The sequence below is a fragment of the Pinus tabuliformis genome, chromosome J, assembly GCF_031772625.1.
Source record: "Pinus tabuliformis cultivar Carrire ecotype Pingquan chromosome J, CPIR1, whole genome shotgun sequence".
Taxonomy (NCBI): domain Eukaryota; kingdom Viridiplantae; phylum Streptophyta; class Pinopsida; order Pinales; family Pinaceae; genus Pinus; species Pinus tabuliformis.
The window spans coordinates 245,837,982-245,852,648 of NC_142295.1; the positions used below are offsets into that span (position 1 = coordinate 245,837,982).

The following is a 14,667-nucleotide window of genomic DNA, read 5'->3' on the forward strand; positions in this document are numbered from 1 at the left end:
TGATCTTTGGCCTCCAAACAACAAGATAAAACGACCCTCAAAATAGCCAAATTCAACCCTGTCAAAGTCTGGTCAAACAACCCACCTACGGTCAGCCCTAACTGCAGTCAACGCTGGTCAAACTGCCCAAAAATTCGATCTCTTGAATTTTCGGCCTCCTAAAATTTCGGATTCCTAAAATTTTGGCCTCTTGAAATTTGGCTTTCCTGAAATTTCGCTCTCCTGAAATTTCAGTCTCCTGAATTTTTGCTTTCCTGAAATCTCAGACCTGTGGAGAGAGAGAGGCCCAGAAATCCATACCCAACCAATGAGGAGAGAGAGAGAACTGTGAAGATGAGTGTGTCCAAATGAGGCTAAGTCACCTTCTATTTATATGCAACGTTTAGGATGAATAAACATGACTGTTGGGCTTCTGAGCCTATTTAAGTTTGCTAGCTGACCTTGACAATTTGACCATAATCAAAATAAATTCATAACTTCATTTGTACATGTCAGAATCAAATGATCTTTAGATCAATCCTACACCTCTCAGAGAGAGGAATCCAAGAAAAATATCAGCTATCCTAAATAAGATGACCCATGTGGAGTTTGGCCCTAGTTGCCAATTTTAACACCCTCTTTGCGTGATCACTAAGAAATCACCGCAGTGCTCTAGCTTCAAGAATTCGATTTGACTGATCAGTTCTCTATGTGTCCTCCAAGTGCCCATCAAGCCCTCTCTTATAATCCTCTCGTTGATCAATCAACGACACATATTAGATTCTAATCAATGGCTAGGATCATATTAACTTGATGTCTGCCTTCTTCTAGAGGTTTCGCCCACGATTGATATTAGTACCCTTTAATTATTTTAATTTCCTACTTTTAGACTTAGGGTCCCATTAAAAATAATTAATTATTTTAATAAAATTGTCTCCAGGTGGAATTTCCCAAAACGATTTCTAGTTATTGGAGAATGCATGTGTCTAAGCCTCCCTGCAAAATTTGAGACTTAGAGCACATCCGATGCTACCAAAAATCAACACTCCCTCTTAGCGAGGAATGTGCTCTAGCAATGCAACTTGCTGAAGCATCACCCTGTTCTGTAACATCTCTTTCTGCGCCACTGATGTTTGACATCATGTCCACCAACTTCTGCGCAAACGCTGCATCTATACCACTGTTGACCCTGCCACTGTCAACACTACATCTGTACTGCAACTCTCTCTTAATTCTACATCTGTGCTGCTACTGGCATTGGCATTGCCAATTGTATCTGCACTGCAACCTTCTCCAACAGCTGTTGCTATTGCATCAGCAATGGAAAAGCATCCCAAATCACTGAATTGGTGTTTAGTATGATGCATCTCGCTGCTGGAGTCTGATTGCTCCTAGTTTCTACACTGACCCTCTGAAGCCTCTGCGTTGGTGCTGAACTCTGCTATGTGCATCTGCATTGCTGCCAAATCTGCCCTGCGCTGCTCAGTGTCTGGCGCTACTAGCCACTGCAACTGTCACTCCTACACTCCTTTGCATCAACCGGCCCGGTCCATCCTGCTACCTCTGTTAGCAAGGAATTGATCTGAGAGGTGGACTCCTCAAGGGTCTTGCGCAGTTGTAGTTTTTTGGGGCTACAAAACCAAATCACCCCACCTCACTCATAGAGGTATGACTATCAACATGGCGAAATATGATGTACTCATAATGTGGCTGCTACTGCTCTGCTGATGCTTTTGCACTACGGCTGCAACTACTGCAATAATGAGTCTGATCTCCTCAGATCCAGAAGTACTAGCTTCCATAGGGTTGCTCCCTTTGAAACTAGTCTCCCTCTGAGTCTCAATCTCCTTATGGGAAATCTCTCTACTCCCTCTTGGCAAACTCACATAGTCCTCCTGCATTGGAAATTGGACTGCGAGGGTCTGTGCTAGGAATCTCTTGGCTGGAAGTGCACCTGCGTACTGCAACTAGGCAATTCACACTGTTTGTGTCACTGCAACTAGTTTTGCAACTGTCTTCGGGAAATTGGCTGCAACTAGCTATGCAACTGTCATTTGAATGACTAGCTGCATTTGCTGACATTGTGATCCTTCCGCTACTGATTTTGTTGGGCTCCAGTAGCAAGGATACTGATCCATGTGAGAAATCTACAGCAACTGGATCTAATTTGCTGCTCTTCCATGGATCTTGCCCATTCGTGGCCGTCTCTGCAAAAAAGTCGAATTGCCTCCTCTCTCCTCTTCATAGCACTAGGCTATCCTACACACTCCCTACTGGAGTTAGTAGATCAACTCCTCTTCGCTGCTGCTCAGCAAGTGAGAATTCAGACTCCTTGGCTAGAAGTCCTCTGAGGAATCATTCCCTCTACCGTGTCTATCTCTTCCCCCTGACATCTTTCTACCGAGCAATTGCCTGCAAAAAATTGTCCTCCACCAGAAAAACCTCTTTTCGCTGAAGCTTCTGCTGCACTGCTCCCTCGACCGCTGACAGATTTCGATCTGGAAATCTTACCTCTCTGTTGACTCACCCAGAGAGAGATATACCACGAAAATCTAGCTCTCCTAGCTTGAACTGCACAAACCCTCTAGGGATTTGAATTGCTGCCTCTGCAGGAATTTTGAATTCCCTTCTTCCTTCAACGCTGGGTCTTTCGGCTATGTTCTTCTTGCTTCAGTTATTACTTTGATACCATGTGAAAATTCGGTGACCTGAATTCCTACTACAACAACTGATAATATTTCTCCTACTTGTTAATTTACACGAACAAATTATTTGCAGTTTCCTATGGCAAACATTGAAATACATAGACTGCAGCCTACACTGTTTAAAATAATATGCCGAAACAAGAAACTGAACAATTGAGAGATACAACATAAATGCCATAGTTGTTTTTGGACAAACGTTCCGAGAAAAAAATCCAATGTGGGAAAACCGGTGCAGTAGATCTGAGGGTTTTTATTATTAAGCAGAAGTTATTTTTGAATACAACTTTTTGATGTCTTACTGGAAATCCAGTATAAAGAATATCACTCGGTAGAAGAAATTAGTGAGATTACCTCACTCTATACTGCAAATCCCAGCTGATCCGACAACTGAACCAAGGAATCCCCAGCTACTTCTACGCCGCTCCTATGCAGTCACTGCGTGGGTTTGTGTCACAACCACTAAGGCCTTGCGTCACCTCTTTGCTAGATCGATTTGCTCTCAGGAGCTGATTCCAGCCCTCCCGGCTTAGAACCTCAAACCACCAACAAATAACTTCTGCATGAAGGCTTTGCGCTGCTCTGCGTGAGCCCTTCCTGGATCAGCGTCACCCTCTTTGGGCACTGCGCTGCCCCCTCCGCGTGTCTCTCTACCTCTCTGCTAAGTATTCCTGGATCCAGAGAAGAGACTCCAACTAAAACTCTCTCTGCCCCTCTGTGTGATGACTACGAAATCATTGCACTGCTTTAGCTTCAACAATTATCTGACTGAGAAACTCTCTGTGTCCTCCAAGTGCCCATCAAGCCTTCTCTTATATCCTCTTGTTGATCAATCAACGGCCCAGATTAGATTCTAATCAATGGCTAGGATCATATTGACTTGATCTCTGCCTCCTAGAAGTTTCACCCACAGTTTATGTTAATACCCTTTAATTATTTTAATTTCCTAAGTTTAGACTTAGGGTCCCATTAAAAATAATTAATTATTTTAATGAAATTGTCCTTGGGTGGAATTTCCCAAAACGATTTCTGGGTATTGGAGAATGCATGTGTCTAAGCCTCCTTGCAAAATTTGAGACTTCGAGCGCAGCCGATGCTACCAGAAATCAACAAACCAAACATCAAGTATACCAATGTATCAAAGGCCAATATTATGTAGCTTTATAGAATCAAGAAGTTCATCATGTCTAAAAGGTAAGATAATTGTTCACTACCAAGTACACCATCCCATCATGAGTACCATGAATCAAACTTTCATATGCATGAGCCATTTGTGAAGGTGACATTCCCATCATACCTTAGGGCTTACGTTGTCGTCTTATATTGCAGTTGTAACATTGAAATAAAGCACCATACATGCCTTGAGTGTTCAGAGAACATCTGATGCTACGAGAAATCAACAAGCCAAACATCAAGTATACCAATATATCAAAGATCAATATTAAGTAGCTTTATAGAATCAAGAAGTTCATCATGTCTAAAAGGTAAGATACTTGTTCACTACCAATTACACCATCCCAATGAATCAAACTTTCATATGCATGAGCCATTTGTAAAGGTGACATTCCCATCATAGCTTAGGGTTTACCTTGCCATCCTATATTGTTGTTGTGACATTGAAATAAAGCACCATACATGCCTTGAGTGTTCAAATACTTGTGCACCTTCTTATTTTACATAAGTAGCTGTAGCATTTTGTCAACTTTTCATCAAGTGCCTCTTTACCTTTTCCAATGCTAGTTCTTCTCTTCCTGCACTAGCCATGATCCTCAAGAAGGATCCACTTATCACAACTCATTAGGAGGTTAGAAGCATCCAAATACTCAAATATACATGCAGGAAGTATAAGTAATAATCAAAACAATAATCAGATCAATAAGTCTAAACAAAAGTAAAGACATAAAGGAGCACCATAAATCGAAAAGTACTTATCTTCAATGAGAGGTGATCATCTCCCTCTTGAACCAACCTTCAAGAGCCATCATTGTCCATTGTCCATATGACAATGTTGCCTTCAATATTTCAACCAACTTTATCAACAATCAGGCCTAATAGAGACTATCCCATCTATGGCTTCATCAAATTTGTTAGAAGTGCTTGTACATATTCAAATCTTTGCCATAAACCAGGCTTTCTCCCAAACCCTAACCTCATAATATCCATCAAACCGTAATAACCAAATTGCCCAAAGTTTCCTTGAAACCCTAGTATTCTTTTAGACATCCTCCATCTTCTCCTGCATCCATCAAGGGTGTCTTCATAGGGGTGATCTTCAATGACTTTTCTTCAGCCCAACTCTGAAACCATGTTAATTTTTCTTAGGGCTATATTGTTCTTTGCTTTGATAATTGTATTTCATTATTTCCATATTAAATTCACCCCATGGCATCATAGCATTATTCAGATTTACATCATTATTCAACGACATATGCAACTATATAGAAAGAACAAGAACAATATCATCATCAATGCAACAGAACATAAAGAAACAATAGAAGAAAAACATTCACACATAGAGATACCAAGATTGGTCGGGGAGCTGGGCAAAATCCCCTATGGGGAAAACCCTTTCAAATTCTTCTTCTTATTAGATTGTCATTGGATGATTCAGTAAGGAGAGAGTACAATGATCCATATCTTCAACCATAAACCTATCATGAGATGAACCCACCAATGCCAATAATTAAAACCCTAATTCAGGAACCTGTAGTCAGTTATCACTCTCTGTAGTCAACTGTCGAACTCTGCAGTGAATAGGCGAAAACTTCAGTCAATTGAAAATTCAACATTTAGGTCCCAATCGCAAGGAAGATGTGTCATGCATGCGGCTAAAAGGCTTTGGTTGAAATTTCTCCATGACGTGCCCGTGGTTGAGACCCAAAACCCTAAAAATAGAGATGCGAGCTTTAGACCCTGCAATTTTGGACATTTGCCAACTAATCTTCGTGAACTTGCCTCCAGACCAGTGCGAGCCAAAACAAAGAAGAGAATAGAAGAATGATCCAAGATGAATGTCCAAATGAGGTTGAGGTTACTTGTATTTATCAGTGTTCCATGGGGACGCGTCCCCTAGGGTCGGGTGCGCGCACCCCTCGCACCCCATGCACCCGGGACGGGGAGACGTCTGGGGAAACGTTTCCCCACGTCCTCCTTTTGGGGAGACGTGGGGAGACGCAGGGGGGGACGTTTCCCCAGTGTGGGAACGTGACTCCCCAAAAGGGGGACGCCCAACTCAATATGGGCTATGCGCCCCCATTAAATTTGCTTGTAAACAATGATTTATGACAGGGAAAACCTAGCATTTGACCATATTTCCCTACTAATGCTATGCAATTCATGGTAATGTTTACATTCTCCTTTATCTTTCATTTTCATCCTTTTACTTAAATTTTTAACATTACCATGAAATGACTTAGGATGTTTGAGAGTGGTTTCGACCTCATTGGATTTCATATGGAGAAAGTAGAATTTTAGATCTCACTCAAAATCCAGCAGACTTAACAGTTTTTCAGGAATTTAGGATTTGATAGATTGCAATGTTTCCATTGCATTTTTCATGTACAAGGGTATGGAATTTGTATTTAATAAAGAGCACCAAGCCCTCTTTGTACTTTAGAGTGACTTTTAGACCCATCATTCCACTATTTTTGAGTTTTAGTTATATCAATTTACTATTCCAGTATTCAGATTTCAGTGTCTATTATAGTCTATTTTGCTTAGTACTAATTAGATTCTAGAATGATGAATGATGAATTCTAATTTTAAATCAATTTAGAATCTTGAATTATGAATGATGAATTTAATTTTTAAATCAATGTAGATTCTAGAATGGTGAATAATGAATAATGAATATGGATTGGAGTATTTCATTATTGAATCTCATGGTCTATGGATTTATCATGTATGTATTAGTAAGGATGATGAGTATGGATCAATGTATTTCATTATTTAAATCAATTATGTATGTATCATTGTATTTATGCCTTCATTATTGAATATGAATTTGAAATATATATATATATATATATATATATATATTAAAAAGGAAAAAAAATATATACCCTGACGTCCCCCCGCCCCCCCAAAAATCTCCCTAAAATTTGAGGGTACTCCCACACGTCCCCCTTGTGCGTCTCCCTGCACCCACGTCTCCCCGTCTCGGAGTCTTGGTGGAACATTGGTATTTATAGCCTTCCAAGGGTGTCCAATTAGCTTTTGGGCCGACCTGATCAAATATGCACATGTGGGCTTTAATTCAAAAATACACTTTCCCTTGTCCAATTTGAGTGCTTCAATAGTCAAAATTGGTCCTCTCAAAAAGAGGAATCTCGTCCCATGGTTGGAATTTGTCACTAAGCTGCCAAATTAACAGATATCCCCCCCTCAATTTTTCTAATAACCCTCGAAATTAAACAAAAGAAAATAAAAAAAAAAATTAAATAAATTAATATTAAAAAGAGAAGTACATAACAAATATCAAAACCTAAACTAATTTGCAACCCCTAACTCAGTGATTTGACTCACCAAGCTTACTTCTACTTGGCCTAATTTTTCTAATAACCCTTGAAATTAAACAAAAGAAAATAAAAAAAATGAAATTAAAAAGAAAAATGCATAACAAATATCAAAACCTAAATTAATTTGCAACGCCTAACTCAGTCATTTGACTTACCAAGCTTACCTCTACTTGGCTTAATTTTTCTAATAACCATTGAAATTAAAAAAATTAAAATTAAAATTAAAAAGAAAAATACATAACAATTATGAAAACCTAAACTAATTTGCAATCCCTAACTCAGTCATTTGACTTACCAAGCTTACCTCTACTTGGCCTAGCAGGAAGTGCTCTCTGACTTAACAGTTAACTGTTGCCTCTCGTCCCCAATGACGCTTCTTCAATGCTCATTGTCCATTTTTTATTTTCAGTTTTAACTTTTGAGTCTTGACTCTGGATATTGATGGCCTTAGATTGATTCTTTGACTCGTCACTCTTTACTATTTTTGACAATGTGTTATATCAATTTACTATTCTAGTCATCAAATTTCAGTATGTAATACTAGTCTGTTTTGCTTAGTGCTAATTACATTCTAGAATTATGAATGATGAATTTAAATTTTAAATCAATTTAGAATGTAGAATAATGAATGATGAATTTGATGTTTAAATCAGTGTAGATTCTAGAATGATGAATATGGATCAATGTATTTCATTATTGAATTTCGTGGTGTGTATGGATGGTTGATATATGCATGAGTATGAATGATGAGTATGGATCAAAATGTTTCATTATTTAATTCAATTATCTATGGATCAATGTATTTATACTTTCATTATTGAATATATATATTAAAAAATATATACCGTGGTGTCTCCCCAAATTTCCCTAAAATTTGAGGGTACTCCAACACTTGCCCCTTTTGCGTCTCCCAGCACCGGCGTCCCCCTGTCTCAGAGTCTTGGTGGAACATAGTGTTTAAGTTATTCATTACCTGTAGCTGAGTTTGTGTTTTTTTTTTCTTTTTCTTTTTAAGGAATAATTGGCACCTGTTTGAAACCCTTAGTAGCGAATATTTTATTTATACTTTTAGTTAGCTTACCTATTATTAAATTGTAGATTCTGTACCTGTAGAAGTAGATTATTAATTAACTGTAGCCTGTAGGCTGTATAGAACATCATAATGCCAGAAAGAAAAGTCTGAGACACTAAATTTTTAATTTTCAATTTTTGATAATGATGGTTGGAGTGCTCAGAGAAAGCTTTTAGACAATATATAGATAACAGTATGTATATATCCATGCTTAGTTTTCAGTTTTCTTTTTGTACAAAGGGTGTCTGTGTCATTGAAAGTTTAATTAGATCAATCCCATCCAACTCTAGGTGAGGACTCCTCTTAGAACAGTATGATACATAGACTATAGCATGTTCTCAAACAGTTTATGGTATTCAGTTACCATCTTAACTAGCTGGGATTTTTTATTTTTTAAGGAATATTTCAAGGAAGATGACAGGTTGATCATGATTTAGAGTTGATATATTCAGATGATGAGGATGTAGAGCCATTTCTTGATGTATGTTAGACCTACTCTACATCATCATGATTCATATCAATAGAGTGATTATTGATGAAACACTCAATTTTGATAATGCATGATGCGTCATGATTTCAATGTTCAGATTTATAATTTATGTAATGATTTCAGTTCTAATGTTGTGATTTATGAATGGTCTTGATTTTTAAATTTAAATTATGTTTTTAAATTTTTTAAAATAATTATTGTATTTTTTGTATGTGACATTTCTGCACTGCATCTGAATCTTTGCTTTTCAAAATTCTGGTGTATCTGTATCCAGATCCAGATCTGTATCCATATCCCTATCCGTTTCCTGGTAACCTAGCCTAACAGTTTGTGCCATTTTCCTAATCCTCACTGTGCCATTTGCTTGTACTATTGTAGCATCTGCATTTGTTTTCTTCAATTGATATGGTCAAAGTCCTTGGTTAATAATCTATTTATTTCATAGGCGCATTTATAGCAATACAGATTTGTCTTCTATCACAATTTTCACATTGATATTTCTATCACATGCTTTCTGTTGCATCTCCTCGTTGTATGTGCTATCTGGATTGCATCACATGTTTGCCATTACATCAAACAGACCACATAGACTGTTAACCTTTGCAGTATGTGTTATGTAGATTCCTGCATGAGCTAGTTAACTGTTTTTCCCTGATTACTGGATACTAATAATCCATAATGCCATTGGCTAAACATGCAGTGCACATGGTGTTGTAGCCTTGAAGTCTCTTTTTGGGCTTGATATTGGGTCATGCGACCATCAAATTGAAGAAAAGTTGAAATATGTTTTTGCCATGATGGACCTTCTTAATAAGAAAATAAATGGCGAAAGCACAGACATTCCGTTGCACACAAGGACTACCTTAGAGCAGGTAACAGACCTTGAAGCTAATGGGTTTCTTTAAGCATGTTTCATTTTAATCTAGTTCTTTCTTGTCTTTATTTCCTTCTACTAACTACTTTATGATGGCAGACTAGGACAGCTGTCAGAGCAATGCTTCGTTTGTTAAAGAAACCTACAGGCATAATTCAGCTGTCAGAGATAGCTCCGAAAAAAGAGATTCCATCTTCTGCAACCGAGCTTACAGTTTCATCTTGGGAGTTGCCACCTCATCGATCTATTAATCCAGAAGTTCTAATGAAGATTGCAAAAGAGTCGGCACCCTCTAATGAAAAAACCAAAGAATCAGTCCAGAGTACTGAAACAGTTGAAGATTCTTATTTTGTTGGGGGTCTTGCAGATAAATTTATGTGGGAGTGCCCAGATTCATCACCTGATAGGCCTACATTGCCTGTGTCTTCATTAAAGAGAAAATCGGCTTCAGTGGATGGCCCAAATAGGCGTCAGAGAGTAGATGGCATCGGTTCAGGAGCTGGGGCAGAAGCCACGGCATCTGGCACATTTGTTCGTACAGGAGGTACAACTGTTTCCTCATCTGGTTTAACTAGAAGAGACATGTTTCGGCATCGCAAACCTAATACTAGCAGACCACCTTCTATGCATGTTGATGATTATGTTGCAAGAGAGAGAAACAATGATGGTATGAGTAGCAGCTCCAATGTTGTTAATGTTCAGCGTGGAGGGTCTACTGGTGGTAGGCCACCATCTATTCACGTGGATGAATTTATGGCTAGACAACGGGAACGCCAACAGCCGGTAGCTTCAGCTGGTGGAGACCTGCAAAAACCTGTGCAGACACTGCCACCTGAGACTGAGAGCAGTGTTGATAAAAATACTAAATCTAGAGAATTGAAGTCTCACCTTGAAGATGACTTACAGGAAATCAATATTGAGTTGGAAGTTGTTTCTGAATCAGAAGACTTGTTGCAGTTCCCACAGTCTGATGACTTTCTGCCATCTGCACCAGTGAACTTACCTGAGGAAAATTCACCTGAATCTCTTCTTGATGATGCCGAACATAACACTGGCAGTTCTCCACATTTTATTCCGGTGAGCAAGGACACAAAAATGGACACAGTTGAAGGTGTTAATTCTGTAGGCCCAGTTTCTAGGGACCCTGTTACACAACCTGAGGGTGGTATTGTCAGACATGAAAGCCTTACTCCAGACAAAGGAAAAGGAAAGAAAAGTCCAAGCGGAGAAACAACATTCCCTCGAGAGAAATTTGATAACAGAATACCAAATTCGATGTCCATAACATCTAATTGCTATGAGACACCTGTTACATCTAAACCACCAGAGATGACAATACCATTTTATGATCAAAGATCTGTATTGGGAGTTATGCAAGCAGGAGAATAGGGGCCTATGCCTTTCCCTGTTCTTCATCACAGATCCACTCAACCACAGGTTGGTCCTGGCCCAATGTTAACTGTAACCCAACCCCATTTTGAACAGAAAGGTCATTTACATGCACCACCACTGCCACCTTTGCCACCACCTCCAACAGTTCCTTCTGGTTTAACTCCTCAAGTGGTGGAAGCCAGTCCTAGCCATGCATCTCCTTACATACATTCCACAAGAGATGTCCAACCTCCTCTCCCTTCAGGTTCACCTTTCCAGACATTTGACTCTGCTACAAATAGTGCAGTTCCACCATTGCCTGGAAGAGATCAAAAACCAACTGCTCCAAAAGATTACTATATGGAAGGGATAGGCAGCAGCATGAATATCAGTGTGGCACCACCATTACCTCCATCCAGTACTCGTTCTCTCTTAGAGGTTCCTCTTCGTCCACCTCCACCTGTACAGTTCCATCCAGAACATCAACGGCCAGCTAGTTATGGTTCTGTTGCCCCAGCCACCCCTCCTCGCCCTCCTTTTGATACTTCAACAACTCCATGGGCTAGTGTCTCAACTACTGCTAGAATGTCTGATGAGACCATTGCTTCAGCAAGACCTCCTCCACCTCTTCCTCCCACACCTCCACCATTTTCTGCCCCTCAAGTTGTGCAGGCATCTCCACAAACATCAACTGTTCATCCTGTATCTGGTATGTATTTTCAGCCTACTCCAGCTATCCCACTGCCTCCACCAACATCCTCTGGTGATAAGGTATTTGGAAGCTTTTCTACATCCAGTGTCGGTCAAAGTTCTGTCTCTCAGTCTCATCCTTTACCTCCTGCTTTTGTACCTCCTTTGCCTCCTGGTAGGCCTACAACATTGCCAGGAAACCTTCCTGGCAGTGTCTCAACTCAACAGCAGGGACTTAACCAACAAACTCATCCCCAACATGTTCAGCCAGTTCAGCCCCCTCCGCAACCACGACAGCCTCCTCAACCACCACAACCACCTCGTCCACCTCCACCTCAGCCTCCTCAGCAGCCACGTCCCCTCTTTCAGCCACAGCAACCACTGGAACAGAGACCGCAGACTCATATTCAGTCATCAATAAATCAACAACATTTACAATTTCAGCCACAACCACCTCCACTGCAGCAAAATTATCCAGCACAAACTGTGCAGCAGCACCCACACCCACTTCAGCAGCAAGCCCAACAATCTTATTATCAACACCAGCATCAGGAACATCAGCAACAACACCATGATCAAGGGGAACATGTTCACCCACAATATCATCATCAACAGGTTGAAAATGTTCAACAACAAGAATCGGGGTTGACACTACAACAATATTTTAGTTCTCCTGAAGCCATTCAGGTATGTATACATGTTTGGATATTTTATTTATTTGAAAAAGTGGATGAGGAAGGGCCATGTTTGTCACCTTCAATAAATTGGAATCTTTACTACTGTCACTCAGGCTCTATTGGGCGATCAAGAAAGACTTCGCCAGCTTTTGGAACAGCACCCAAAATTGATGCAAATGCTCCAGGTGTCTTTTATAACTTCAACCATTTTTTGATAGCGGCCTTGAATATTGGAGTAGTGTTAGTTACATTTTGGTGATTATACAAATCTTTTAGAGCATTCTTTATAATCAATTAATTCATCCCCTTTTTACTCATGTTTTACATTCGTAGGCATTCTTATCTTTGTAAATTATGTATTTATAATATCTCGCTTGGCAAGAAAATATGCACAAAATTTTTATAACAAAATATTGATTTTTTTAATTTCAGACCACTTATTTAAATATTTCTGCCATGTGGACCTTTTGACTGCTCTATATACTTCCGTCCATTCTTAAGAGTTAAAATCAATTGTAGGAAATTATAAGGACTTTCTAGGTGGAGGGAAATGGTTCTGAAAATTTCAATCTACGCTTATAAATGATCCATTATTTTTCATAGTGAATGTTGAACCTCTATGCTCTTTCATTGTTGATAGGGAATATATCACTAACATCTTGATATATCACAATCCCCTTAGGTTAGTGTTATTGATATATTGCAAATTTTCCAAACTTAGAAGATATTGCAATATATTCCTTTGTCATCAATTTCGGGTATTTCTGTTTGAACTTATTGATTTCGTCCTAGCATTTTTTTAAGACATGATACATGAAACATATTATGGATTTGACAGTTATCTGGTAATTTCAATCCACAGGTCACTTCACTGATTTGATTTTTTGATTATTTGGAAAGGTCCATAAAATTTCTGAACCAACTTGTTCTTTCCTTGTTGCTTTAGAGATAATTGCTTGTAGGGTTGAAGTCTTACGAATACCCAATTGTCTTCTTCGAATTCTCTCCCTGAACAGTGTTGGTCTGCTTCTGTTTCATCCAATTACTTGATGTTTAATGAATTTTTTATTTTCTTCCAACTGATTCTTTACTGCTTGAACCTTAGAGTCACTTAGTGTGAAGTACTTCCATATTGGAGGTTCATAAACATATAAGGCTTGAAAAGGGGTCATTTTAGCTGAAATATGGTAGGTGGAATTGTACCACCACTCAGCTAGATGTAACCATTTAGATTATTTATTTTGCTTATCTATTACAAGACAACGAAATATGTTTCCAAACATTTATTCATTATTTCTATCTGTCCATTAGTTTGCGGATGATAAGTTGAATTCATGTTAAGGGATATTCTAGCCTAGTTACAAAAATCCTTCCAAAAATTCCCTTTAAATTTTGCATCTCTATCGCTGACGATGACCTTTGGGAGGCCATGTAATTTATAGATGTTTTTGCAAAAGACTTCTGCAATTTGTTTTGTTGAATCTGTCTTCTTAACTGCCATGAAATGTGCATATTTGGTTAGTCTATCCACCACAATGAATATTTTGTCCTTTCTGTCAGACATAGGAAACCCTTCGATGAAATCCATCGAGATTTCCTCTCACTTTTGATTTGGAATATGTAAAGGGTGAGGCAATCCCGGGGTTAAAACCTTCTCATTTTTATTTCTTTGATAGACATCACATTCAACGACAAAATTTTGAATCTCTTTACTCATTTCCTTCCAATAGAATGATTGACGAGTATTATAGTATGTTTTGAAGAATCCAACATGCGCTACCGCTGGCAAATTGTGTGTTTTCCTTAAAACCTCCATTTTAAATTTGGAGGATGGTATTAGATAAATTCTACATTTTACCATAATATATCTTTTTTCGTTCAACATTTGGATTTTGATCGACATGTTCAATTATAGAGCAAGAGGCCATATCTTTGGCATGTTCATTTTGAATCTCATCTAACTAGTCGGGAACTACTACTAATGTAGCACATGTTGTTTTGTCTTCATCTCTTTGTGAAAATGCGTCAGCGACAACATTATCCTTCCCTCTTTTATGTAATATTTCCATGTTGAACATGGAGAGTTTCTCCATCCATTTCTGTTGTTTGATAGATAATGTCTTTTGTTATAACAAAAATTGAACACTGTTGTGATCTATGTGAATCGATAATTTGCTTCACAAGAGCTATTGACGCCTTTTATTCAATTCATGTATGATGGCAAACATTTCTTTATGATAAGTAGACTTCAGGCTTTGCCTTTTGTTGATCTTTCAAAAGCTATTGGGTGATTGT

General features: G+C 38.7%; 1 protein-coding gene across 1 annotated transcript in view; it reads left to right on the forward strand.

Annotated features, from left to right (window-relative positions):
- EMB2016 (mRNA methyltransferase EMB2016) overlaps positions 1-14,667 on the forward strand; it is a 415,939-nt gene that overhangs the window by 355,366 nt on the left and 45,906 nt on the right. The window contains 3 exon segments of the mRNA XM_089377553.1: positions 9,461-9,632; positions 9,734-12,382; positions 12,486-12,557. Of these exon segments, the coding sequence (XP_089233679.1) occupies positions 9,461-9,632; positions 9,734-12,382; positions 12,486-12,557 (2,893 nt within the window).